The sequence below is a fragment of the Molothrus aeneus genome, chromosome 10 (genome assembly GCF_037042795.1).
Source record: "Molothrus aeneus isolate 106 chromosome 10, BPBGC_Maene_1.0, whole genome shotgun sequence".
Lineage (NCBI taxonomy): Eukaryota > Metazoa > Chordata > Aves > Passeriformes > Icteridae > Molothrus > Molothrus aeneus.
Genome location: NC_089655.1, coordinates 4,897,311 through 4,919,525, shown reverse-complemented (window position 1 = coordinate 4,919,525; position 22,215 = coordinate 4,897,311). Strand labels below are relative to the sequence as shown.

Here is a 22,215-nt window from a genome sequence, read left to right as displayed (position 1 = left end):
TGGTCTGGAAGCAGATCTGTCTTGTGGTGGATTGGAGCTGGGGAGATGGGAGCTTGCTTGTCTGGGGAGGACCCTGGTTCTTAGCTGTGCATGGGAAAAGGAATTTTGTCTGATTCACTGATTGGAAGAGATGTGCTAGAGGGGAAATGTTTTAATCATTGATAAGCTTAAAAGGGGAAATGACTGTGCTGTATTGAAACTAACATTTCCCAAGGGTGTATCCATCTGTTTCCAGGCTTGGGGAAAACATTGACCCAGATTCCTAGGAGAAAAACTATCTAGTGAGAAGAGATTGGAAGATACTGCCTGTGAGTTTAGTCACAGAACTATGGAAAGGTTTGGGTGGGAAAGGACCTTAAAGCCCATCCAATCCCACACCCTGCCATGGGCAGGGGACACCATTGCACTAACCCAGGCTGCTCCAAGCCTCATCCAGCCTGGCCTTGGGACACTTCCAGGGATGGGACAGCCACAGCTTCTCTGGGTAACCTATGCCAGGGCCCCACCACCCTCTAAGGGAACAATTCCTTCCCAATATCCCATCCCTCTGGCAGTGGGGAGCTATTCCCCCTTGTCCTGGCACTCCAGCCCCTTTTAAAAGGTCCCACTCCAACCTTTTTGAGGAACTCCCTGAAGTTTGTGACCACAAACACTGGAAGCACGGAGGGTCTGCTGGTAAAGTGTCATTGTGTCCTTGGGTTTGAGTCCTTCCCTAGGCAGTTTCTTTAGCTCCCTGATGGGACCAGGACTCTGAGCCAGACAATCTTCTGCCTTTTCGTAGAAATTCAGAGCTGTAGTACAAAACCTCTGGAATTATTTTTCTATGCCAGTCTTGAAGCATAATACTTTGAATACAACACAGCATTGATGCTCATCAAGCTCTTACATTTTGCTTGTGAAATTCATATAATTAGTGTCTCCTATTAGTGTGGAGCTTTTTCTGGCAGTACAGGCACAAAACATTGATGTCCTATAAAATGGACATCAATTACTCAGTGTTGTACCACTATTAAAGCTTAGAGGTTTGATTTTCTGTTGGGTAACTTGGTTTTGTACACCTTTGGATGATATTGCACATTAAGATACTTCTGGCAGCTTCAGTTACGATTGCATTTTATATTATTCTTAGGAAACTGGGTTTTTGCAATAGGCAATTTTATTGCTGTGTACCCATTTGATTACAATGACCAGATCCTCTACAAAGTTTCTATTAAATCAAGGATTATCATCCTGAAATTTTGAATTGTTTCTGTGAACCTCTGGTTGCTGGGACCATTTGTCAACAAGAGAAGCTTTTCCTTATTCCAGAGGCAGCTTCCTTGTTCCAATTGCATTGTTTCACATTGTTTCCCTAATTTTAAAAATTATTTGTACTTAATGGCATTCATTTGAATGAAAATTCTACCTTTAAACCTTCCCATCTTGGTTGGATCTAATGCCAAGTGTCTGATAGTTGTGAGCTCTTCTCCACACTCCTGTGTTGGCCTACTCTGAGTTGGGTTTCGTGTGTAAACATGTCGACATGTAAGAATGATCCAGGCTGGGATTTTTGAAGTTTGCTGTTGCTTTTATGTGTTTTCAAAATTCTGTTTTGTTTCTGGGGCTGTGTGGGCTTCTCCCTCCTCCCTCTTTTGCTGGTGGATACGTTTTTGCATTTCCCATTTATTTTTAAGTGGAAATAGGGACTGTGTGTACAAGAACTGTCTCAGGCTGTTTACATTAAACACTTCGAGCAGCACCTGCAGCTTTTTCTGCTCAACATCTCATTGAGATCATTTCTCCCTGGGATTACTCCATTATCTTGATTCCTTTCGTGCATCCAGTCTTTGGGGTTCTTCCCCTTACCACCCCCAGTACCTGTGATTAAACTGTGGCAGGGGTTTTAAATCCAAACCATTCTGTGATTCTGTAATCTAATTTCCTTGAAGCTAATCCCATACTGCCTAGGTGTCTCAGGCTCAAGAAATGAGCTATTCCAGAAGGAATTACCTGTGATTAACCAACTGATAATCCAGAACTGTTTGGTTTGAGTGAGCACAGTTGTAAATAAAACGAGCTGTGATTCCCAGAAGCAGAACAGGGGATGTTCAGGAGAGCCTGTAATGACTCTCCTGGATGTTTGTGTGAAAAGTTGTGTTTCCTTCCATTGCATTCCAGTTTTTACCTGTTCCTTAGGCTGTGGCACCTCTCTGAAGTGATTGCTCTGTAAGGTTTTGGAGCACTCTGTGAGAGCTGCTGGCTGTGAGCCTTGGTCTCCAAACCTGCCTTGGAATTTATGGGCTGGAGGAAGTGTTTGCTTAAACATGCGGATATAAGTGGAGCTGCTGGTCCTGAAAGTTGCTTGTTCCAATGTGTTTAGTCCTGTTCTTCTTTGTCTTACTCTTCTCTTTCTTCTTACAGGTCTGGATGCAGAGTTGTCTTATGTGAGGAATGATGTGGTTAATCACTATGCCTTGTCCTTCAATCTCCTGATACCCAGCGAGACCAACAATCTCCACTTCACCTGGCATGCCAAATCCAAGGTGAGCAGGCATGACTTCTGCTCTGGGTACTGGAGACATGAGCTCTTCTGCTTGGTGAATACTCACTGCTATCATTTAATGGCCTTTTTCTTTGAAAAGATTAGCATATGCAAGGTGCAAAATACTTATTTATATGACTGCAGGCAATAAGTTAAGATGGCATACGTCCAAGCTGCTCCTTATTTTAGAAAGTTGAAACACTTATTTCAAAGTATTTTATACTTCTTGCTCCTGGCAAGGTCCATGTATGCATACAAGCCACTGTCTGTGGAATCTCTTCCCTTGGTGCATTGGACACACAGGAGGGCAGCCATGATCTGAAGCCTCTGGCAATCATATGTAGAGCAATTGTTGTAGAGATTTCTAGAAACATATGCTTGGAGACAAGGAGAGTCTATAAAAGCAGCATCCAGTGTGTTGTTACTGAGCCCTGATTAAATGGAAAGGCTTTTTATGTCACTTAATCACTGTGCCTGGAGCATGCAGCAGCAGCTGTCAGAGAGATTGCGTATGCTCTTACATCTGAAACATTTCCAGTTACTTAACAATTTATTTTCATATATGAAATGATCTGTTTAGTCTCTGCCAGATGTTCATTCTGTTCTTTTAAACCTGAGTGATGGTTCTTCTTCTGCCCTTAAGTAGGAAAGGCTGCAGCAGGAGCAGTAGTATTAAACAAGTCCACCAGTGCAGGTCCTGAAGCTTCCTCCTGCCATTGTTCTTCCCTTTGAGGTGTAACTTGTTAAGAGGAGTGACTTTTGGCCTGCAGTGGAGTTGGGTTGAGTGCCAGCCAGCTCTGATGCCATATTCCACATGCCCAGTGGCAGTTCAGTCACTTTGTCATTTGAGAGGAGTTCCTTTGTCACAGCTTCAGCCCAGGCTCCCTGCATTGCTGGCCCTGCCCTGTGTTTCCTTGGGTCTGGCTGGGAATTCTGAGGAGGAATTTTGGAGCTTCCCATTCCTGGGGTTCCATCCCTCAGCATCCTCCTCTCTAACCTGGTGTAGTGCAACTTGGAGGAGCTCAGAAACAGGGTTGTGTCTCTTCCCTTGGCATCTTGATTAAAAATAAATTGATAACAGAAATGAACCATATTATGTTTTTAGAAAAGGGGAAAAACTAACTATTGGCACAAAGTCAAACAAATTGATTCAGCTGAGAGTGGAGGGGTAGGATGAATTTCCAAGAGGAGCTTATGACTTAGAGTAGATCCTGTACTTTTTTTTTTAATGAATGTTTGCAGAGTCAGCTTCTTAAGTGGAAACAAAATCTTGACTATAGTTGAATAAACTATTTCTAAGCGGTTTTGTTTGTTAAACTGACTGTGGGAGGGGGAATTTTTTGAATTCTAGCAGCTTTAACAAACTGACTTTTGAACAAGTTTAAAAGTATAATTGAGTGAAATTTGTGGAGTATTTTTTTTAATACAAGCACTCTGAATTCTACCCCAGAGTTTAAGGAATGATTTCAAGAGTAGCTTCTGTTTTGGCTTTCTTCATTTGAACTGTCACAAAAGTCTTGATACTAAAATGTCACTAAGAAACTTGGAATATGGATGCCTAAAATTACCAGCACTCCTTGAAAAAAAATATATGGGTTTTTATTTTCAAGAAGAATTATGAAGAGGGGTGTTGCATTTCTTTATACTCCAGAACAGATTTTTGATGTGTTTTCTCTCTCCCATCTGTTGTTACAGGTTGAGTATAAACTGGGATTTCAGGTCCATGATCCCATGGCTATGGCTCTGCCCCAGGCCAACATTTCTCTTCAAGGAGAAGTTCCTCGCACCCTCTCAGGTAAACTCCCCACCCCCATCCAGCTGATGGATGAATAATGGTCATTTAGCCACAAATGCAGTTTTAGTGATCTGTGAACACTTAATAAAACTGACAACAATTAATTTAAAATCCATATCCTTTAATGCTCTAGTAGCTGAAGTGATGAGGCGTGAAGACTGAAATAGCATTTCTTAGTATAGAGTTCTTTATAATGTGATAATTTATGATGTTTATAATGTGCTTCATAAACATAATCTCAAAAGGCCCTTATTTAAATGTCATCTCAGAGTCTGAGAGTGCCCCACTCCCCTGTAACCCCTGTTTTGTGTTCACAGTGTTCCGTGTCGAACTCTCCTGCACCGGCAGACTCGACTCTGACGTCACAATACTGATGCAGCTCAACTTAACAATAAATTCCTCCAAAAACATCACAGTTTTAAATTTCAAACGAAGGAAAATGTGCTACAAGAGTAAGAGATTAAGTTTCAGATATTTTAAAGTTTTTACTGTTTAAGTATGATAGGAAAAGGGAGTGGGATGGTGTATGATCCAGGACAGGAATAAAACAGTGAATTTTGGGGAGGATTGGAAGAAACCAGGTAAAATCCTGCCTTTCAGAGAGGAATGAGGACTTGTGTTCATTCATCAAGTTCTGCTTTAACCAACTTTCCCCAAGAGTTCCACTACACTGACTGAGCTTTTAATGGATATGTAACAAAAAACATTTTCTCTCTGTTTGGAAAGAAGAAATCAGTTCCCTCAAAGCTGCCACATTCTGAGAATTCAAACTGTTCTAAAAATTACCAAGAAAATCTACTTAGTTTATCAGTTGTGATAAAATTAGCTGTGTAGTGAGTGTAGGAGGTGTTAGTCTGTTAGATGTGAAGTACAAAATGATCTTGGGAAATAATCCAGATTTTGGAAATCCTTAATTGACTCTTCTGTGTTACCACTTGGGAATTTGCAAGCATAATTTATTCTTAGATTGTTCCTATTTACTGTTGTTGCTTTCTAGAATTTTCCTAGGATTTTCTAGTATTTTCATAGGCATCAGGAGAAGATTATTTTGGAGAATTCCAAGAGCTGTACCCTCCTTAAAAATGCCTGTGGTATTCCACTCCTAGGCAATATTTGGGGATGGCCACCTCTCTCTTTGCATGCTCTTTCTGCCTCTGTTCAGCTTACCTGGAGCCTTTGAGGACAGTAGCTGTCTTTCCAAAGAGGGGTTTATCACTTTTCTTGAGTATAAATACCAAAGGATGAGCTTGGGGAAGGTGTGGATGGAAGAGTCAACCATGCCTTGTAGCACATAATGTTGGGATACTCATGTTCCTTTCTTCAGGAAGACCATTCTTAATTCAAAGTGTGTTTCTCCTTCTAGTAAAATGGAGGTCTGGCTGATAATGTTGATGTTTTTACCTTTATTTCATGTTTTCCTGGGTATTTTTTCAAATACTCCAAGTGGGGGAAGTCAGCCCTGCTGAGCCATTCACAGCTTACTGAGCTGTGGATGTGTGATGGAGCTTTCCAGAAGCGCCACACTGGGGATGAGACAGAGCCACTGCCTGAACCATCAGAAGTGCTCCTTACAGAAACTTCTGCAGCTTCCTAAAACCAAAAAAAGTCTTTCTTTGGTGTGTATTGATGGGTGTAGAGCATATGGGGCTTTCTGATTGAATTTAATGCATAAGTTAGGAATATGCAGGAACTTGCTAGTGGTTTTGCTCAGGGCATTCCTGATAGCTCCTCCTCAAGTTCAAAAAAGGGATAAAAAAAGAAAAACTCTTTGATTTTTAATTCCCTTTGATTACTTTTTCCTAAGCTGCACTGGCTCAACAAGGAGTGGGAAGGGGCTGTGCTGTGTTGGACACAACTGAGAGCAGGAAGGGGGGTGTGCAAGCGGGACTGTGCCTGTGCAGCTTCAGAAATCCATGGGATTCCCTCAGCTGCCTGCAGATCCTCTGGGAGGGTTCATCTGGAGGCATCTCCTGCATTGCCCAGGTTTGCCCTGCCCCTCTTGGTACCCAGACTCAGAGTAAGCTCAGTGAAGATTTGCCCACTTTCTAAAGGACTGCTACCACACATGAGCTGTTGTCCTCCTGCCTTCACTTGCATATTTATGAGTATTTAAATGGACATCACCTTTTCCATCCTTCTGTTTTAACTCTTTGACTCCTGACCGGCATCAGCTGAGAAGGCACAGTGCTTGTGGTTGCATCTCTGACCCCTTCCTAGGGTGAGCCACATTAGACTGGAGCCAGGATTTCCTCCAAAAGATCAGGGTAGTCTTCACTGAACATCCCAGCAATGCTTTTCTCTGCTGTAGGAACTGATTCTGTGAGGTCTTTGTTTAGTGCCTTAGCAAACACATTCTCTGTACCTCTTCTTTCTGCTGCTTTGGACCTTGGACAAGCTGTAGGGTTTTACAAGGATTCAGTGGGTTCAAGTTTTGCCTCCCTGAACATGTGTTTCAGTGTGATTTTAATTCTACCTGGTTAGGTGTTTAAATGGAAATGTAGGGATTAGTGTAGTCCTTGAATCAGCTCTTCCCTTTGGAAAAGCAGATCTGTTTTTCCATACCTGAGCCAATGTGAAGGGCTGCGATAATAAATGTGCTCCAAACTTCATGGTTTTCTCTCATCTCTTTAGAGCTTGAACCAGAAGTCAAATCTCCAACAGCTGAAAAAAACAGCAGCAAGGCTATCTGTAAGTAATCCTGAATGTACAACTTGGGGTTTAAAAACTGAAAAACTTTTTATGTGCTTTGATTCCACAGCTTTCCCTATGAAAACAATCCCCAGGTAGTCTGTACTATACCCAGTATTGCAGTGGGTTTCTGGTAATTAATTGTTTTAACTGGTGAAGAGGAAAAAACCCTATTCCAAGTCTTGTAACAACTTTTGTATCACATCTTAGGGGCTCTGGTTTCTGTACATGGCTCTGATCTATTTTCTTGACCTTGGGACCTGTCTGGTTTGCTGTTTCAATTTATCACTATTGAAGGAAAAGAATGAGGTAGTTTCCTCCTCCTCTTCTAGCTGGAAATATCATTGGCTGACTGTGGCTCCATAATACCCAAAATGGGAGTGTTTTTTCCAAAATCCTGTTGGAAAGCAGTGGGAAAGAGTGCACAGTGCTCTCTTTACCTCCCACTGTCTCTTCCAGGGTAGTTGTTCTCCAGGATACCTTACAGAACATTTGGGATGGCTGAGGCTGCTGCCTCTCCTTGCCCCCAGCCCCTCTGCTTGTGTTGCCATAACAAACAAATGTTTCTTTGGGGCTTTTTGTTGGTTTTTCTCCTTTTTTGAGAGGGATTCAGTAACTTTTCCACATCTGTTGCAGTTGATCCTGTAAACGCAGCTCCCACCACTTCGACCCGGGTGTTCTATATCAGCGTGGGTGTGTGCTGTGCTGTGATATTCCTGGTGGCAATCATCCTGGCTGTCTTGCACCTCCATAGCATGAAAAGGATAGAGTTGGATGACAGGTATGTGTTCAAGCTTTCCCAGGGTCGTTTTGGGACATATTTGCTCAGATTAGTGGGAGTTCAGTCTCAAAATGAGCACTCTGTGGTGGTTTGCAATTTGTGCTCTCAGTGCCAAGCTGTAGCAGATGCTGCCTGTGTGGGGCTGTGGTGAGAGCTGTGCTGCAGAAAGGCAGCAGTTGCAAGTTGCAGGTGCTCTGCTCTTTATAAGGTGGAAGGGTTGTTCAGGTGTTGCCAGAATATTTGTGTGTAGTGGGAAGATTCAGACAGAATAAGGTCTGCAGGGATTGTCAGGAAAAATTGACTTGGGCTCACTGGGAAGGCAGACTGGGAGAGCTGGGGGTGTTCATACTGGAGAAGAGAAGGTTCCAGGGAGACCTTAGAGCCCCTTTCAGTGCCTAAAGGGGCTCCTGCATAAGGGCTTGGAATGCCAAGAGAAGGGGGAATGGTTTTCCACTGCCAGAGAGTTTTTACCTTTATTTTACCTTAGGTAAAATAGGGATATTAGGAAGAAATAGGTGAAAATCCCAATACTGGGGATATTAGGAAATATCCCAATATTAGGGATATTGGGAAGGAATCCTTCCCTGTGAGGGAGGTGAGGCCCTGGCACAGGGTGCCCAGAGCAGCTGTGGCTGCCCCTGCATCCCTGGAAATGCCCAAGGCCAGGCTGGACAGGGCTTGGAGCAACCTGGGACAGTGGAAGGTGTCCCTGCCTGTGGCAGGGGTGGAACTGGATGGGCTTTAAGGTCCCTTCCCACCCAAACCATTCCATGCTTTTACATGATTGGATGAAAACATTTGGGTTTTACTGACACCTGCAGGAGACTGAATTTCAGTTTTCCCTACTTTGATTGATTTTCCAGTGTTCAGTTCAGCCTTAGGGTACAGTCTCTGAGCTTTACAACTGCTTGGTTATAAAACTGGCAGTGTTGGGCTCTCTCAAATATATTTCCAATCAGGAAAAAACGTAGCACATGCATGGAAAATGGAGTTGTAACATGAGTCCAAGGGCATTGGAGTGGGGATTAAACACCAAGGAGAAGAGAGGCTGGAAAAGCAGGTGGACTGAGGCTGTGTGAACAGCCTGCATCAGATGCAACTGTTCAGGAGCAGGCAGTGTGAAACTGGATCCTTTGGAAAACAGCCTGTGGGTGGTCACCCCTGTGAAAGGATATCTTGAACTAAAGGATGTCTTGAACTGCTTCTGTGCTGCCTGCAGCCTCATGGAGTAGCTTTATCTTTTCATCCTCCTCCTTATCCATTCATCTGTTCCTTTCAGTTTCCTCCCTGCCCTTCCCTCCCCTGGTGTCCCCAGCCCATGTGGCTTTGGCACTGCCACTGCATTGAGCAGTTGTGGTTTCTCAATTGTAACCAAATGAATTTGTCAGCTTTCCTCAATTCCTTTGTGCCTGCTTGTCTGAGGGAGGGGTTTTAATCAGCTGAAGGTGTTAAAGGATGTGCAGCTTGCTTTAATTCAGAAAGGAAGAACATTCCATTAATAGTGTGGGATAGTGAGGTGTTGAGGTGTCCAGCCCAGCAGTATGATCAGATGTCCTCCCCTCTACTCCATTGCACTGGATTTCTGTGGAGATACAAGGTCAAAATCCTAAAAAACCAACTGACTTTCTGTGGAGATAAAGCTAAAAATCCATCTAATGTTTGTCCTTTGTGGTTTGCAGGTGTTAATAATTTGCTCTGAATCACTGTATAAATTCTGATAAATTCAGGGCACTTTCCCTGTCTGTGGAAAGAGTTTGGAATGAGATGATCTTTGAAGTCTCTTCCAAACTAGACCATTGTGAGATTTTATGAAGTTTGTGCAGCTCCTGGGGTTTAGCTCTTCAAGCACCATGTGATGATTTATTTTTTGAGCCTGAAGATACCTGGCCTGGATGGACTCAGGGAGTGCCAGAGCAAAGGTGTAACAGAAGCAAAATGTGCCTGAAACTCAGGAGGTGTGGGGCTTGTTTTGAAGCAAGAATTTCTGATTTGATTGTGAATAATAATCTCAGACTGTTTCTGTGAAAGGTTCCTAAATGGAATATGACAATGTCATTAGGGTTAATGACCTCCCAGGAGCAACAGAGCCTGGAAAAACCCACTGGTGCTCTTAATTTCAACCCCCAGAACTAAATAAAACTGAGCAGGGTTGTTAACTGGAAGCTCAAGCCGAGTTTACAGGCTGCACGTGGATTATTTAGGAACATTGTATTGGAAGTCCACAGCAAATCTGCAAACCTCAGAGCAAAGGCACTGGAAAAGTGCCAAGGAAAGCTGGCATGGCTTAACAGCAGAATAATGGGAGTCATTAAAGCAAGAAGGCATCGTTCAAATAGCTGACAGAATATGCAAGTGAGGAAGCTCAGGAAGTGAGTTAAACCTAAAAACCAGAATGAAGCCAACCCAAAAGGCAGTTTTTCAATCTTGCAGCAGGCATTAAAAGAATAATTCCTTCCTCACACTTGCCTCCAGCCAAAGGAATCCGCAGGGCTAGTGGGTGATCAGGTTACAAAAGGAGTTTCCAGCCAGAGCAAGAAAAGGAAATGCGAGTTGTGCCTTGGTGTTTGATGTGGTGGCCATGCCAAGACTCTCCTTCCTGGGGAGCTGCAGAGTGGATCATACTGAGGCAGCTCGGGGGTGCAATAGTGGGAACAGTTCAAATAAGCAGTAATAAGTTGCCAGCACCAAAGAATATTCATTCAAAAACTCTGAAGGAAGTTAAAGGGGAGGAGCTGGACCAACATCAGTGGTTTTTAGGCTCGTGCTAAATGCTGTGCTGGAACCCTGCACCTGGAAGTGGGAATAACTGTAAAAAAAAAGTTCCAGGGAGAGATTGAGGCCAGCTATAAATGAGTAAGTTTGTATTGTGAGATTCCAGTAGATTCTGTTCCAAACTAAAAATTCAGTGGGTTCATCCATGGCTGTGCTATAATGGGGAAGAGTGGACTTGGATTTCTGGTTTTTAAAGGAAGCCTGGCTTCAAAGGTAGCAGTGGGCCTGAAGGGCATCACCAGCCATGCCTGACAGTCCTACAGGGGTGGCTGGCCCTGCTTGGCCAGTGCTCAGCAGCAGCTCAAGAAACCTTAAATGTTGATTATTTGGCAAAGCAGAGGTTGTATCCCAAACCAGTTTCCTCTTTGTCCTCCCAATACAGTCAGTAGTGGAAAACCCACTTGAAGCTGGATCAAAGTGGGAGATGTTTGTGTGTGTTTGGAGGGGAAGAACTACAAAAAAGCTTCTGGCCCTGCCATCAGACCTGCTAACAGGAGTTTTGGTCTATTACAGCCACCACAGCTGTCTTTTTAGGGTTTTGACTATGAAAATAAGACAGAAGTGAGCCTGCTGTGGTTTAGGCTGTGGTTTACCTGTTTCATAAGTACTCTGTGGGCCCCTGGGTCCTTCTGCTCAAAGAAAGCATCTCAAAAAGCACATTTTAGGTGGTGCTGGAAGGAGCAAGAGGTACCCTTAGGGAGGGGAGTGACAAAGTAGGGCAGGCTGTGAAATAGAGCCCTTGTCGGAGTGGGACGCCAGTGCCATGAGAGAAATGTGTGCAAATCTTTCCTGGGATGTAATAGTTGTTCTTGGTATGACAGGGTGGTTCTGGCAAGGAATGTTTTGTCACTTTGATTATTCCAAAGTGGGGAGAACTACCAGAAGACAGAGCAAGTTCTGGGAAGCAAATAGGAGGAAGCTGTTCATGCTTAGTCCCAAGATTTTTGAGTCGCCTGAAATACATTCTCATGTGTGAGCGACTTTAAAAGAGCAGAGTTTTTGAAGTCTTGCCTGGAAACTCTCGTGGTTTTGACCTCAACAGGTTAATTTGGAACGTGTTGGAGTGGCAAGCAGTGATGTTGATGTGCATTTTTGTTTCCCCACAGCATCAGTGACAGCAGCAGCTCTCAGGGGCTGTCGCAGCCCTCCACGCAGACGACGCAGTACCTACGGGCTGACACACCCAACAATGCCACACCAGTAACCAGTAAGTGTTAATCTAAGCACAGAGCCTCCTGCCACGCTGCTTTGGTGGCAAATGCAGGAGAAGAATGTGAATAATTCTCTGGTTCTGTCACCTTGCTTCTTGAATTCACACAGTATGTGTTTTATGCAGCCATGCCATAGTCAGGAGTGAGTTTGGGGGGATGTGAGTGGTCATGTGAGCATGAGGCTGTGTTTGTGCCTTGGGTTGTTCTCCCTGCACTCAGTGCAGTCAGCCAGACTTCACCAGTAGCTGTGAAGTATCTGTTTTAACACTGGGAAGAGCCTACCTCATGCAGGCCAAGCAGAGGAGAGAGAGCAGGATGTGTCCACCCAGCCCTGGGATCAGTTCCTAAAGCAGGTGATGCCATGTGCATGAATTCTGATGGTTGTGTTATTCCTGTCATCTCCTATTGCTTACAGCTTTGCTTGAAATGATATAAAATAGCTGAAGAGAGCAGTGAGAGGAAAGGAAGAGTGGCAGCAGTTTAGATACTGTCCTGATACCACAGAATCACAGAATATCCCAGCTGGAAGGGACCCACAGGGATGGATGATCTAGTCCAACCTGGCCCTGCACAGACACCCCAATAATCTCACCCTGTGCATCCCTGAGAGCGTTGTCCAAATGCTCCTGGAGCTCTGGCAGCCCTGGGGCTGTGCCCATTCCCTGGGGAGCCCTGGCAGTGCCCAGCACCCTCTGGAGGAAGAACCTTTCCCTGATCTCCAACCTAAACCCTCTGACACAGCTCCAGCTGGTCCCTGGGGTCCTCCTGTCCCTGGTCACAGAGAGAAGAGCTCAGAGCTGTTCCAGCTGCAGACTGGGACCAGGTCGTTCAGTCTCCTCCATGTTGAACAAACCAAGTGCTCTCAGCTGTATTCTGAGTTAATTCTGTTGTTAATGAATGTATTTGTTACCTGTGGAACTTTTACTCCTCAAATGATTGTCTGCTGGAGGGAGGGCTATCCCATCCAGCCCTGCTCCAGTGAAGGGACTGTTCCAGCTGGAGGGAAGGTGTCCAGCAGAGGGACACACATGGTTTTTTCTTAAACCAACTAATAAGACCCCAAAGTCTCTCCCATTGTTCTCTGATGGCACTTGGTGATAGTGACTGTCCCACGATGAGGGAGCACAGCAGTAAAGTCATCTCAGCCCTCCTGTGTTCTCCTTTTATCCTCCCCATGTGTGGAAGCAGGTGTTACCTGAGGTTGAACTGCACCTCTGGGAGAGATTTGGCTCACTTCTAAATTGTACAGTATCTCCCTAAAAAAAACCCCTAAGTTATTTGTCATCTGAGTTCATCTTTCCCTTGCAAAGAGCTGCCATTAAAATGTATTTGGTATAAGCATTAATTTAAAAACAGGCTTGTAAAAATTTAATATAAGAAATGATAAAAAAGTTCCTTTTCACAGAGTTTGGAAGAGACCTTACCCTGCAAATTATCCTAGAGCTGGTTCCCTCTTGTCACCTGAGTCCCTCCCCAGCATTTTTATTTTCTGTCTCTTAGAATCACAGAATCATTTAGGTTGGAAAAGCCCTCCCAGATCACCAAGTTCAGTTGTTCCCCCAGCACTGCCAAGGCCACCCGTGTCCCCAAGAGCCACACAGCTTTTAGCTCCCTCCAGGGGTGGGGTCTCCACCTCTGGGCAGCTGTGCCAGGGTTGGACAATGCTTTGGGAAGTGGAATTTTTCCTAATGCCCAATCTAAACTCCCCTGGTGCAACTTGAGGCCATTCCCTCTCATCCTGTCCCTGTTCCCTGGGAGCAGAGCCTGACCACCCCCAGCTGTCCCCTCCTGTCAGGAGTTGTGCAGAGCCACAAGGTCTCCCCTGAGCCTCCTTTGCTCCAAGCTGAGCCCCTTTCCAGCTCCCTCAGCCTCTCCTGGTGCTCCATTCCCTTCCCCATCTCCGATCCCTTCCCTGGACACGCTCCAGCCCCTCCATGTCTTATCCCAGCTCAGGTTGAGCTGCTGACATCCTGTTGACCTCAGATTTTTTGTTTTGGCTTTCCAAGTGACTCAGGTTAATTTGGTTGAGTTCCAGTTGCTGGAATGTTGGCCCCCAGAATCCTCTGGCCAAGGGCAGGTGACCAAGCCCAGGGTGATGGCTCAACCCTCCTCACCCTGCCCAGTGTGGTGGCCACTGTGCCCAAGTGACACCTGTTTGCTGGGGACAGCCCTTGTTTCACAATGTCTCTTACCTGCTTTGGGACACCTCAAGTAGCACTGGAAATGGTGAAAATTAGGAGAGGAAGAGAAAAGGTTTGATGTGTGAAAAAAACATTCCACAGTTGCATAATTTTGCTTTCGGTAACATTTAAATTTTGAAGAAACTATTATCAGAGTAATTCTCAAGATTTCTCTAATAATTCATACACATGTACAAAAATATTCCGGGTTTTCTGACTCTACTGGAGTATCCAGATGGCTGGAAGTGCCAGAAGAGGGCACTGGTAGTTTGTTAATGTTCTGCTGGGGTAAGGCATCTTCCCAGCTCTGAGTTCTCCAACAATCTATTTCCTCCTCCTGAGGGCAGTGCAGTGTTGATCACTTTCAGTACAGGAGTTTCCTTCACCCAGAGTTAATAATCAAAGTTGTTTGCATGACACTACAGAGAATTCCTGTGTAATTTCTTTCCCTGCAGTTGATTATTCTTGTGTTTTTTCTTGCTAAATACTTAAATATTTTTAAAACTAATCTAACATATATTTAAGGTGGTGCTGCTCCCTGGTGTGTGGAGCCATAGGTGGTCAGGGGTGAAGCCCTATGCCTGTTCTCATTCCAAGGGTATTTATGTTGGATTGTTTGGCTCTGCTGGCTCCTCAGGTTATCCCACATTACGGATAGAGAAGAATGATCTGAAAAGTGTCACTCTCATGGAGGCCAAAGCTAAAGTGAAGGACATAGCCATCTCCAGGGAGAGGATCACCCTCAAAGATGTGCTCCAAGAAGGTATTTACAGCTCTCAGACACTTCATTCCTACCACGTGCTGTAGATATATAAATACAAATATATGGATATTTATTTACAGAAATCATTCATGGATGATGTTTCTGATCTTTGTTGCTTTGGTGGATGGGAGGAATGATGAGTTATGTTTGCATTTGGGGTGTGGAGGTGGGGAAAGCAGCTTCCAGAGTTAATTAGGCTGGGGGAGTGACCAGGTGTGCTCAGTAATTCATTGAGCTTGTCTGTCTTAATCACCTGCTCCCTGAAATGATGGGTGGCTGAGGAGAAAGGGAATCACTCAGGGCTCAAGGTAACTCACTTCTGGGAGTTCCTACAGGAACTCTCTTAACAACACAACAGGAACTGCTCTTAACAACATAAAAATCAAAGCAAAACCAACCCAAAGCCCAGAAGAACTTCAGTTGTCCTAATTTGATGTCTCAGTTTGATAACTTTGCTTTGGAAAATCTAATTGGTAGATGCATCATTTACAGCCCTGATGTAAAAGATTCAGAGACTACATTATTGTTTTCCTGGAATATCCTGAGTTGGAAGAACCCACAAGGATCATCCAGTTCCTGAATTGTTCACTCCTCGTTTCCTGTGCACTTTGAAAGTGCTCATGCACAACATGAATTGATTCTTGTTGAAACTGAATTTGAAAAATAGGCTTAAATATTTAATTTTCTTTGTCATTCACCTTTACTGCTGCAATTTCAAGTCTCTGTTTCCTGAGAAATCAAACTTCCCAAAGGTTGGAGATTGGAGTTAATCATCCTTTGGAGGCAGAATGCTTTGTGTTAGTCTGAGCAGCAGTGGAGGATGTTCCCATTCTTGTTCAGTGCGTGCCTCTGAACCCCTGGGGTGGCAGCTCTGTGCTCACTCCCAGTGTGGACCCTGCAAAAACCTTCCTTGGCACGTGGGATGTGCTTTGTGTTGCTCTGGGCTGCCTGGAGCTGGGATGTTGGGAGTCACCCTTGACTAGAAGTGACTCAGTGCCCCAGCCACGCTGCAGATGTTTGGTGGCAGAGCTGCCCTGCTCTGCCAGATGAGGCATAAGGAGCTGTTGAATGCAGTTTGGACCCAGTTCATCCAGGGATCTTAGCCTCCAGCTGTTACTTTGAGTCAGAGCCTTCAAAAGTTAAGCACAGAGTCATTAGGGTTAGAAAAGCCCTCTGAGGTCATCGAGTCCAAGCACTCCTCCAGCACTGCCAATTTCACCCCTGTCCCCAAGTGCCACATCCACATGTCAGAGAAGACCTGACCAATTTTAGTTCAGGATCATAGTGGTGTTGAGTCTCTGCCATTGAAGAACAGAAGAGTTTCAGAGGGGAAGAAGGGGATAAAGTAAATACATGCATGGAACTTTTTTACAGATCTTGGCCACAGATTCATTATAAATTTCACATAGCTTCTGTAGCTTTTACATTTTGGAAATATATGTTTAGGCACTATTTCAAAGTCTTCAAGAACCAAGACAGGAGGAATTTATTTGCTGTTAGGTAATTAACGGTGTTGTGTGCCTGAGAGACTCCTGAGTTCAGCTGTTGCTTACTGAGACTGCAGTTTGAAAACCCCTGTCATGCAGGGTTTCCTTGCCAGCCTCAGGATAGGTGACAGAAGTGTTGTACTGCCCCTGTTTAAGGTATTTAGAAACAAACAAGACCTGTATTTCACACTGTCAAAGATCTTTCAACCTAGTCAGGCAGGAGGAATCCTTGGGAAGGGGCTGTTATGCTGGAGTAGACTCTGTGGAGATGATGCACACCTTGGTGCAGAAAGTGTTGCCAAGCTGAGCAGTAAAAGCCAATTAAATTCTCTGTGTTTTACCAGTTGTTCCCAGCCCAGCTCCTCAGAGTAGCTCCTCTTCCTGCAGTAGCATCAGTAACATCTTGTGAATGGAAAAATGCTGGAGAGTCTGAATGACCCCCAAACAACCCCAGCACCTTCCAGCTGAGGTGAAACTTGTGAATAATGTGATGCTGGCTGTTTCAAAGTGTTCCATGTGTGCTGGCTGGCCAGAATTGCTGTTTCCTTGTGAATGTTTTCAGAAACACTTGGTCCTTGTGAGGAATGCCTTGGCTTAGAATTCCAGACTGGATGGGTGAGAAAAGGGACCTGGAGTTCTTAGTGCAGGGAGTTGACTGAAGTGCTTTGGTCCTTGTGAGGAATGCCTTGGCTTAGAATTCCAGACTGGATGGGTGAGAAAAGGGACCTGGAGTTCTTAGTGCAGGGAGTTGACTGAAGTGCCACAAATAAACCATCATCATATTGATATTTAATTTCACTGAGTGCTATCACTAGTTCACTCTCATGCTTTTCCCCTTATTTATGTAAAACTTCAGCATTTGCTGCCTGTAGTTGTGAATCCCCCTTGTGCTGGTGTTGGGTTCTCTCTTGGTGACTTTATTGGGTTTGGAGACACTTTAACTGCAGGCATTCCTCACTTTCTGCTCTGAAATGTACTGTTTGCTTAAGATACTCCAAATGTTATCAGTGTTTCTTTACTTTACTCATTGGTTGTTCTGTTCCCAGGCACGTTTGGGCGCATTTTCCATGGAATTCTAATAGAAGAAAAAGACCCCAGTAAAGAGAAACAAGTTTTTGTCAAAACTGTTAAAGGTATGTTTGCATGAAGGTGTGGGTTTGTGTGCAGGTGTTTGAACTGTGCTGCAGGCTGAGAGTGCCAAACCTGGCTTTGTAACAACCCCCTTTTCTCCAAAACATGCAAATGATGAAAAGTAAAAGCAGTTTGGATGCTTCCTTCAGCCATAGAGAACAGCAATCATATATGGAAGAAAAATGCATGCACCAGTACTTTCAGTCATCACCCTTGAATACTTTTGTTTATTATTCTTCTAAGTAGAAAATTATATTGTTTTTTTTTACTAAGCATATCATTGTCTTCCCAGTCACAGCCTTGTCCTCTGCAAATTGCTGAAAAACACTTGAAATGTATCTTAAGAATCTTTTACAAATGCATGGCTGTACAAAAGACAGGGCATAGTTTCTGCCTTCCTTAAACTTTGCAACTGAAGCATGAGAATTGGCATTTAGAACTGAATTTATCCAAATACAGCACCTGTGTTCAGGAAATGCCTTGAAATGGGGATAGGTAGACTTAAGGAGCAAGGTGGGTGTAGATGAAAATATTGCAAATGTCCCACATGTCTGTCACATGTATCCATGTGTGTATTACAAGTATCCTACCTGTATCCCTGTGTTAATGTATCCTACATCTATCCCTTGCTCTGCAATCATCACAAGTTCTCTTTTTGCCAAATTCCCAGTACAGTGGTTGTTTTCCCTCTTATTTTTGTCATTTCTGTTGGGTGTCTTATTGCCTTTGGTTTTTCATTTGACAACTTCTTTAATTCTTTCTTGCAAAAAAAAAAAAGCCACTATAAGATTTTCAACTCATTCTGCTTTTTTTTTTTTTTTTTTTTTTTTTTTTTTTTTTTTTTGTGGCTTGGCTATTAATTTTTAAAGATAATGATTAGGAAATGGTGAAGCTGCTGAATTTTGTTGTTGACTCTTTCTGCTGCCCATTTATTCTCTGCTAGCCTTAAGGAAAATATGGTGCTTAAAGGAAGCAGCCACTTTGGTGTGTTTCTGGCACAATCAGATGTTTCTGGTGCTCTTCTCCCTCACATGACATAGAATAATGGAATGGTTTGGGTTGGAAGGGACCTTGAAGATTACCCAGTCCCACCCCTGCCTTGGGCAGGGACACCTCCCACTATCCCAGGTTGCTCCAAGCCCTGTCCAAGCTGCCTTTGGACACTTCCAGGGATCCAGGGGCAGCCACAGCTGCTCTGGGCAACCTGTGCCAGAGCCTGCCCACCCTCACCAGGGAAGAATTTCTTCCCAATATTCATCTAATTCTGCCTTCTGACAGCTTAAAGCATGTCCTATCCCTCCATCCCTTGTCCCAAGTCCCTGTCCAGCTCTCCTGGAGCCCCTTTTGGGGGCCCTGAGTTCTCCCTGGAGCCTTCTCTTCTCCAGGTGAACGCCCCCAGCTCTCCCAGCCTGGCTTCTCTTGCTTAAAAACCAAAAAAATTGCTTCTTTCTAGTATTTTGGGAACACTTTCTGAATTCTGCCTTCTTCTGTTCCCTTTCACTGCCAAACAGTTCTGTCTTTTTTATTTCTTGGCTCTTATTTAATAATAGTTCTCAAAAACTTGGCCCTTGGCACCCGAACTACTTTTTCTAGCATTGGATTAAACAACATAACATTTGTCAAAAGTGATCTTAATTTAGCTGCCTCCCATGACCTCTTATTGAATTGCTTTCCCAAAATGGGACTTCCAATGCACTCCTAAATCCATAATTCTCCCTTAGAGTGACTTGTGCCTGTGACACATTCATGTCCTATAGGGAAAAACTCTTCCCTTTGCAGGGAAGGATTCAGTGCAGTGATGGCATTCATCACTGTAGAGAATTTCCCAGCATTAAAAAGGATCTGTGTGTAAGAAATGTAGAGTAGGTTTTGCTGATACTTGGGCCTGGGCAGCAGAATTTTGCAAGGAATAAAACTTGTAACATCCCCTCTCCTCACAGCAGGGCTGATATTACACAGCTTCATTTTCACACCCTGGCTGTTATTGCTGTGTGTGTGGCTGGGACATGTAATAAGTTGGGAATTTGATCTGGTTGGAAGAGAAAAACCTGCAAAAATTCTCTTGTAACCAGAGTTTTTCCTTGATCTCAGTCATTCTGTGGCCACACACACACTGCTGTTCTGGCACAAGCAGAAGCAGGGCAGGACCATAAAAGCTTGATGGGTATGAGAACCATTAAACTGACTTAAGTATCTCTTTGCTGAAGGCAGTAAAGCCTGAGGGTCATGGAAAATAGACAAGGAATAGCTTTGTCTATGGAGCTAAATTAACCCTTTCCCAAAAGTATGAGCTCCTCCAGAACTGCCTTTTTTAACCCTGAGGTGCATTCTGAAAGTGATAAAATGAAGTCCAGTGGTGCCCCAAATGTCAGGAAACAATGGGGATGGGGGTGGAGTATCCCAGATCTTTGGAAAATGTGAACTGAGGTTCTTTGAGTAGGTACTGTGAGGAAGAATAACCTTGAGAGAAAAAACACCTCTTTTTTCTCACCAGGATCAGAGCTTGGGAAACTGAAGACACTGTTCTGAAATTAGGGGAGTGGTTATGGCTTTAAACCTGGAATTTCAAGAGAATCCTAGAATCCCAGAATGGTTTGGGTTGGAAGGGACCTTAAAGCCCATCTCATTCCACCCCTGCCATGGGCAGGGACACCTTCCACTAGCTCAAGTTGCTCCAAGCCCTGTCCAGCCTGGCCTGGGACACTTCCAGGGATCCAGGGGCAGCCACAGCTTCTCTGGGCAACCTGTGCCAGTGTCTGACCTCACAAGGAAGAATAAATAATTAATTTTTTCAAAATTGTCTTCCTTATGTCAAATGTAAATTTACCCTTTTCCTGTTTAAATCATTGCCCTTTTTCCTGTCCCTGCAAGCTGTGATCAAAATTCTGTTTCAGTATTTCTTACAATCCACCAGCCACAGTAAAGTATCCTTGGAAAATTTTCTTCTCCAGGCTGAACCTCCCCAGCCCAACAAGTAATACAAGAGTTTGGGTTTGTTGGCTGTTAAGAGCTCTGTGCCACTCAGGTGGGTGTCAAGATTGGAGTGTGCTTGTTCAGCATGATCAGACTGCTTTCTCATCTGCCACAGAATTTGGGGTCTTTCATTTGAACACTTCATGAAGTTATTGAAGTACTTTTGAAGTGATTCAGTTGTTACTTGTTCTGTAGCTCTTAAATTGATGGGGTGTAAAAGTTGGAGATGCTTCTCTTGAAATCTCAACACCCCCTCTCTTACAAAGACTGGCTGAAGGAGGATTCATCGCTGGGTTTTACTCCAGATCCTTAAAAGAGTTTTTTCGTTCATGGAGATTTAGTTCACTCCTGGGAGAAAGTTGTAACATGCCCGTGGTAGTGACAAAGTTTCTACATGCAGGTTCATGAAATAGATGAGTTTATAAGTTTTTTTTAATGCTGTATCATCTGTTCTGGGTGCCTGAGCCTTCTTATATGTGCAGTGCCTTGTGCCAAGGAGAGCTTCAAAGGAACATGGATCTCTTTTGGCTTTCTGGAAGCTCTGATAACTCCAGACTGCAAAGATCCCAAGCTCTGGGGGAAAAGTGTGACTTGTTCAGGCTGTCCTGCATCCTTCATGTTGGCCATACAGTTGTTGTGTTGTCTTTGCACTTCACACTTCCACTGTGTTCATCTGCTAGGCAAGGTGCTCATAGTTACTTTCACACTTAGACATTTCAGTGGAAAATTCACCTTCATTCTGTCTTCAAACAGACCCTGATGAAGACTGAGGATATGTGTCATTGCCAGCAAGAACAAGGATATGTTATCTAGAATATTTGGGATTTTAGAATCTTTGAATCAACACAACCTGAATGAGTTCTTTGTCAGAAAGATGAGAGACTTAGCTGGCATTTGCTTTCTCCGTTGTGTTTTTTGTTTTACAGAAAAATTGGGTTATGAGGATGGAATGCTTCACTTTCCAATCAAAGGATTCCAATCCCTCTCAGTTTTGGGAAGTGTCTCTGATGGCATCTTCCTCCAAGCTGGCATTACATCTCTTGCCAGGGTTTAACAGATCCCTCCAGCCTTTCTGGGGCATCTTTTAAATCATCTGATGTCAGAGGAGGAAGAAAACGCACAAGTTTCACCTTTGATTTAAAGAACACATTGTTTAATGGTGCTTTTCCTGTGAAGGAGAAAATTCTTAGCAAAACAAATGGAATTGTGTTATTCCAGGAACATATGAAGTGAGGGTGAGCTGTGCAGAGCCCTGACTCATTTAGGATGTTCTGGCCAAGGTACACTTTTGGTAAAAACAACACAGTGTGCTGTTCAAGATAACCCAGCTGCTCCCATTTCGTGTTCTACCCACTTAACATTTTTCTGATGTACAAGGAAGGAGTGTTTGGAAACAAACCATCCATGGAAAGCACTGGAAACAAAGTGTTGACAAAGGTCAGCTCTTTAAACTTTATTGTTCTACCAACTTTTAACAAAGCTTTTGAGTTCTGTCACCTTAGGTCACTAAAAGACTTTCAGCATTCTTGGCTATCTCTGACATTTTACTATTTAGAGTTTTAAAATTTATTGCTTGTTAAGAGGAGATGTCCCATTCCTGGAAGTGCTCAGGGCAGGTTGGACAGGGCTTGGAGCATTGTGATCTAGTGGAAGGTGTCCCTGCCCATGGCAGGAGGTGGAGTGAGAAGAGCTTTAAGGTCCCTTCCAACCCAAACCATTCCATGGTTGCAACATTGGTGGCCCTTTAGGACTTCATGCAACTGGGAAGTGTAGGAATGGAAATCCTGGGAATTCAGGCTGTGCCAAGCAGGAGAAAGCAATGGGCACATTTAAGGGATTTAGGTGTGGACAAGAAGCCCTGTGTTAACCAAGGTGAAGGTTTCTTGTTCACACTAAACAGAACTTGGAGCATC

The 22,215-nt window shown here is 43.9% G+C and overlaps 1 protein-coding gene across 2 annotated transcripts in view; it reads left to right on the top strand.

Annotated features, from left to right (window-relative positions):
* Positions 1–22,215, top strand: part of RYK (receptor like tyrosine kinase) — a 53,806-nt gene that overhangs the window by 14,023 nt on the left and 17,568 nt on the right. Inside the window, exons 2-9 of one of the 2 annotated variants that reach the window (XM_066556419.1) lie at positions 2,401–2,522; positions 4,217–4,316; positions 4,634–4,768; positions 6,948–7,004; positions 7,641–7,785; positions 11,664–11,764; positions 14,586–14,711; positions 17,245–17,331. In XM_066556419.1, coding sequence (XP_066412516.1) covers positions 2,401–2,522; positions 4,217–4,316; positions 4,634–4,768; positions 6,948–7,004; positions 7,641–7,785; positions 11,664–11,764; positions 14,586–14,711; positions 17,245–17,331 — 873 coding nt within the window. Of the gene's footprint in view, positions 1–2,400; positions 2,523–4,216; positions 4,317–4,633; positions 4,769–6,947; positions 7,005–7,640; positions 7,786–11,663; positions 11,766–14,577; positions 14,712–17,244; positions 17,332–22,215 lie in introns of both variants that reach the window. The other variant, XM_066556418.1, reaches the window with a different exon arrangement.